Source organism: Cheilinus undulatus, linkage group 6, assembly GCF_018320785.1.
Source record: "Cheilinus undulatus linkage group 6, ASM1832078v1, whole genome shotgun sequence".
NCBI lineage: Eukaryota > Metazoa > Chordata > Actinopteri > Labriformes > Labridae > Cheilinus > Cheilinus undulatus.
Genome location: NC_054870.1, coordinates 30,602,898 through 30,608,897, shown reverse-complemented (window position 1 = coordinate 30,608,897; position 6,000 = coordinate 30,602,898). Strand labels below are relative to the sequence as shown.

The 6,000-nt window shown below is 36.9% G+C and overlaps 1 protein-coding gene across 1 annotated transcript in view; it reads right to left on the bottom strand.

The window, feature by feature from the left end:
- Positions 1-1,189: 1,189 nt before the first annotated feature.
- The window catches only part of ryr2b (ryanodine receptor 2b (cardiac)), a 97,587-nt gene continuing 92,776 nt past the window's right edge, over positions 1,190-6,000 (bottom strand). Inside the window, exons 103-104 of the mRNA XM_041789540.1 lie at positions 4,121-4,172; positions 1,190-1,285 (exon numbers count right to left, since the gene is read on the bottom strand). Coding sequence (XP_041645474.1) covers positions 1,190-1,285; positions 4,121-4,172 — 148 coding nt within the window. The remainder of the gene's footprint in view (positions 1,286-4,120; positions 4,173-6,000) is intronic.

The window sequence follows — 6,000 nt, the reverse complement described above, 5'->3', positions numbered from 1 at the left end:
CCTAATTGCTTCCTGATGCTTTCCTAAAAAACAAAACTGTTTCTTCTTATCATTATTTCATCAGTTATTTAATCAATTTATTATATGATCCTCTAATTTATATATTTTCTCTAATTAGCAAACTTTTATGAGAGCTGTTTTAATGAAGATAACTTCTGCCTCCAATTATAGTTTCAAGCACTTTAACAACACAAAAATCCACACAATTTCAAGAATTTTAAGCACACTTTTCATCAAGCTTTCCCTTGATTTTCCCTAGGCCTTTTACAAGTTCTACTTATGTAACAAATACAAGTTTTCCGGAAAAAAGAAGCAGGATTTCTTCCTCTCATTAACCTTGTACAATTTTTTCATATTCGTTTATTAGTTATAAAAGTTATAAAATTATAACTCAAAAGCAACATTAATTCATCCAAGTTGCAAACCTGTATAAGCTTGATGTTTGACCTTTCTGTAATGAGGACAATATCTGTAGGTGGCCCTCCCACACCTGTCATCCTGCTGCTTTGCTCTGAGCACACACACCATTTTTAACGCTTAAATAACACCTGCCACGCTCTTTTAGTTACCGAGTTATCCCACAGGATCCCCAGAGACTTTCTCAGCCATCGGAGGCAGCGGTCAGTAGTCATAAGGTTGGTGATGCACCTCTGTGGCAGTATTTTAGAGCTGGAAGAACTGCTATCGTGCTATGCTGTGACTGATAACGACAAACTAAGAAAGAAAAGTATAGGAAAAAAGGCAGCAAGGACAGGGGGAGGAGAAAGGATCCTGGGGAGACAAGCACAGCAGACAAGAAGAGAGTCACAAGAAACAAGGATGTAAGAAGAACAAAAGCCAGAGGCAGAGTGTTTATCTGGATGTCACACAGGGGAAAGGGATGGGAGGCTGTGATTACAAAAGACAAATCACTTTGTTAAGAAAATATGAGCTTTCCAGAGCCACATCCAGACAAGAAAGCTTGATTTAAATCCACACTCTTTAGTTTCCAAAAATGTAATAAGTTAAATACACGTGTGCATAAAGCATGTTAAAGTATGAGACATGTAAGGTATAGAAAATCACTCCAAAATCAATACAGTGCAGACATGAAAACTCAAGGTAATTCAGTGAGTCAAAGCTTATCATTCAAAAAGGCTTCTATGTGATGGAGTTATCTAGGGAGGCTTTAGATCTCTCAGATTTCTTTTCATCCCAGTTGATCCTCGTATTGCTTACGGAAACAGTCTCCCACAGGAAAGAATTCCCAGGAACGCTCCTGGTACATTTTCCACACATAGGATTCCTGGCAAAGACAACAGAGTGGTGATTTATCTGTAGAATCATCAGTTAGGCCAATCGTTTCTATGCTTTGATGGTGAGCTCAGTAGATCAGTGAAACACCAGGCTTAATCAGCTGCTTATGAATAACACTCAAGCACTTTTTCAGCACTTTCAAGGTGCCTAGAACAAAACTGTATAGATTTTCCAACCAATTCTGATCGTATATTATTTGTTATATATAATGTACTTGGGGAAAATGACATTTAATTGATCGGAGATAGTCCCTTTAATAAAGCCAAGCTTTATACCAAATTCATGCGTGCCAATACACCCACAGAAAAATCAAAACTACGTAACACCTTAACCCATCTGTCCCCATGACCTATCAACCCACAAAAATGAATTATGCGACAGGACTGTACAAGGGATGTATGATATTAGAATTTTTTAGACTACACCCGATGTGCCGATATTTAGAAATTCATTTTATCCAATACTGATCTTGTTTCCAATTCAATAGTGTGGATCAGACCTAAAACTTTAGCCCTTAAAATACACCTTAAAATGCATGGAAATTGGAAAAAATGGAAAGAATTTACATCTCCACAATTTATACATAAGGCTTATAATTAGAGCCTATGTAGAACATCATTTACAATCGTGTACTGATTTAAAATCAATTTTTCAGTTGCAAATATCAGTAGAAAATTTATATCTGTCCATACCGATAAATTGAGCATACAGCTTTAGTTCAGGCAGGCCACAGAGTCAAGTGCTGCCATGTAATTGCAATAAGCTGATGTCATGCAACCCCTCTTTAGCTGACAGCTAGCTGATTCACTTCTAAGTCCACACTTATTCAGACTGCTCTAGCCTGGCTTCTCTTCCTGGCTTCTCTTCCTGATTTTTGCAACCCTCCTCTACCCCAGCTCCTCTATTGTGCAGGATGAGAAGCTCCCCATGAGCCCCTCAAAATTCATGGGGATCCCACAACGACCATACCGGCAATATAAATAATGGCAGAAAGTGCTAATTAATAACTGCCAATGAAGAAATATTTAGAGCGGCAAATAATGTGTGTTTCTTTAAAAATGCTCTGGACTGAATTAACTTTTTAAGCTAAAAACTGCTGATACTTATATTATGCCTATAACATCTTCACCCCAGCATTGAATGTATCACAGGATTACTTGCTGTGTCAAGTATTTATTCCAAATACATGAGGGTTGGGGGTCTGAAGGGTGTGACATCTGTCTTGACGCCACGGTTTTTGTGGTTAGGTGCTATGATCAGTTACATCATTTTTTACACCTAGCACTTTATTAAAATCCAACCTGCACACTTCGCAGACTGCTTGACAACTAACCAGGCGTCTCATGCTTAAAAAGCTGAAAATTCTTAGTCTTGCTGTACTAACCTCTGCAGGCTTTTAATATTGCTGTTCGGTCCTGACATTTGCAGCTACACACCTCTTGAATCGTGGTTCAGACTGACAGGTCATGGGGACAGAGGAGCTGAAATTTTATGTAGTCATGGATTGTGTGTGTGTTTGTGTATTGTTATTCATAGACAGCCAAGCAACATTGGCATTTTCAGACAGACATACAAAATGTATGGAAGAGCCCACATGGATTATTTATAAAAAAGTTATAGGTTGCTATAATACAGGAAAAATAGGAATGTTTGCGGGTTTTGCCACACTGTAGCAGAATTGAATATTACCCTTAGTGCTCATGCCAGTCTATCTAGCTGTTTATTGCTGGTTTAAGACACCAAGAGAAAAAAATCATGCACGTTCACAGGATTGTTTTTCATGTCAACAACTGAAAGATTTTTACCGTTTATGGATAACTGTGAAGAACTACCAGGTTATGTATCTTCACAGTGTATTTAGTATAGTATACATTATTCAAAGTCACTTTCTTACCTCTAAGTTTAAGCATTTTAATTGTGCATTATTTTAAGAACTATAAGAGTTTTAATGAACCTAGAAAATAACAATCAAACATTTTCCAAACCCAGAGGCAAAAAAAACAAAATCACATCTCAACCAAGCAGATCCCTCATTATCAACTCCTTAAAAGAAGTGAACATGAAAGAATATTCTGGTGCTTACTCTGTTGGGGGACTGGACACATTTTCTAAAAAGCACCCTGCTGACTAAAATATTTTGGGCTGATAAAGAAACTAGTATTTTTTCTTTTCGAAGCATCACATTTCAAATTCATGATGCGGTGCAAAAGAGAAGCTGAAAATACACCAAATTAAAATGGTTTTCACTGTATTGGCCCTGCAGATCTTATTTAACAGATTCTTATTCGTTCTGATCTCTTTCAGTGGTTTACATATATATAAATAGATAAAGTGTGACACATAAGAGCAAGACAAAAGCCAATTAAAAGCACATCTCTTTGCTCCACCAGCAGTAGCTCATTTAAAATAAGTTAAACAGACATAGATTTCAAGACAAACAGATTAAAGTAGTTTTCCATTTGCTATTTGAAAAACTAGCCTCCCCCACTGGCAATGGTTTATTATAAAAACAGAAATTATAATCAAGTGGAATGCCTGGCATGTGTATTATCATAAAATGTGGGTGTTGGTGCTGATAGGGCTTTTGAGAGACAGTGTGAATACGGATCCTCTCCTTGTTGAAAAGGTTACACTACAGCTTTGTCACCAACATGGCAAATGCCGGAATTTAAAAGGTCACAGAGACAAGCAAGAAGTTCTTTGGAAGGATGTATAAAGAATGTGGAGTTTGGGATTGACAGAGGAGCTGTTGAAAGGCTTAAAAAGTGCACAAGTCTGTCTAACTTTGATTAAACAAAACGGAAAAAAGGAATGACTGCTGTACCTGCCCCGTATGTTCAGTTTCATCCTTATTAATAAGGTACATCAGAAAAAATCTGGAAGAAAACAGAAAATGTATTCATGTAGCAACTCCCCATACCTCCCACACATTTTGGATTCAATAGATAGACACACCTGTGATTAAATAAGTAGCAATCAAACAGGCTTCTGCATAAGACCAAGCATCAAAGTAGTTATACAAGCAGTTGTTGGAAATACAGTGAAGACATTTCTGCTGTATTTTGACAATCAGTTTTTAAAGTAAAATTATTGCATGAAGAGTTATATTTCATCCAAAGAAATGAGCAAGAAAGAGTCCCTGTCAAGGATGCAAACACAAGTTGAAAAATCCACAGTATTTAAGCTCAATAAGCTCTTGTCACTGGCAATTAATGATGTGGCAATGCTTTGCAATACAGCAGCAGCGACAAAATGATAATCCTTTTTTCACCATCAACACTCTGGAAATGATGGAAAATTAACTCTGACCAGCTGTGCATCCACACATGAGATATATGCTATTTGTGTGCCAAAAGGAAATATTCTGAATTAAAATAAAAAAACAAGCTCTTGCAATCCATTTTTCCCATGGCACTTTTCAGACAGTTGTGTTCAGGCTATAATGCCTTTTTTATGTATGAAAAACAAAACCCTTTTATTGGTATTTTGTCCTTCTGTGATGATATTTTGAAGACAAGGCTGCAGTTTGTACCCTGATTTCATATGCATTTTTTTAGTACAAAAGGATTGTTCCAGCACATTCTTACTTTTTGATATTTTTAATGATTGAAGAAGTTTACTGTCAGTAAGAAGTGTAGGTGCTGAATTGTTGTGTTTGCAGCCTGTAGTTGGTTTTGATTCTTACCTGCTCATGTTTCTATATTTGTGGATTTGAAATTTCTCTGAAATCTTCAGCATACAGATGAATTCAGAGAAGTTTTGACTTTTCACAGTCAAGAAAATAAGCATCTGTTACAGCATAATGTGACATATGCAGAGTTGGACCTCTGTCTCATAACAAACATTTAAAAAGCATTGTGTTAGCAGAGAAGCACTATAAAGATTGCTACAAAATTAACCACGGTTTTAGTCTAGATTCAACACTAAGTGCAGAGGTTATTGTAGCTGTGATATTAATGTTTTACACCAAAATCAAAACAAAAACAGTAGACAACATTCTGTTAAAAGGTTTAGCAGAATAGTTTGATTCTTTGGTTCTCAACTGGTGGGTTGGGACCCAAAAGTGCATCACAAAGCCATTTTCAGTGACTGGAAAAATAAAATAAATATGTGAAGAGTTTATGTTGGACTTTTATTTTCAACTTGTTACATTTAATCTTTTGTTCCATATCAAGTCCAAACTGCACCGAATTTCATTAGTAAAACATTTAGTTATGATTGAAAAATTGAAGAAATGTGGGTTCTGATTTGTCATTAAGGAAGTGGAGGTGGGTCCTGATGCTAGACCAGACCAGTTGATAACCACTAGTTCAAAGGGTTATTATATATGCAAGGTGAATTGACCAGTCACACAGTCAGCTGGGGATGCACCGATGCATCTCTTTAACATCGGCACTGACTAATATCAGCCCTGTTGACAGACATCAGAAAGATGGCAAAGAACATGGCATTGACTGATGCAGCGGCTGACAGGATTGGGCGTTATCTGTTTTTTAATAACTGAAAACCTTCCCCAAATTTTGCTAGGGTATATGGTATCATGGAAAAGTTACAAGTAACCCACATGATACAAGCACTTATCTGCAAACACACAGAAGCATAGCAAGCATAGCATGCGCTTTTACAGGTGCTTTATTCAGTCCTTCAACAAAGTGCTTCCAGTCTAGAAAAACAGACACTGAATAAATGGGTGCTGGAAGTGAT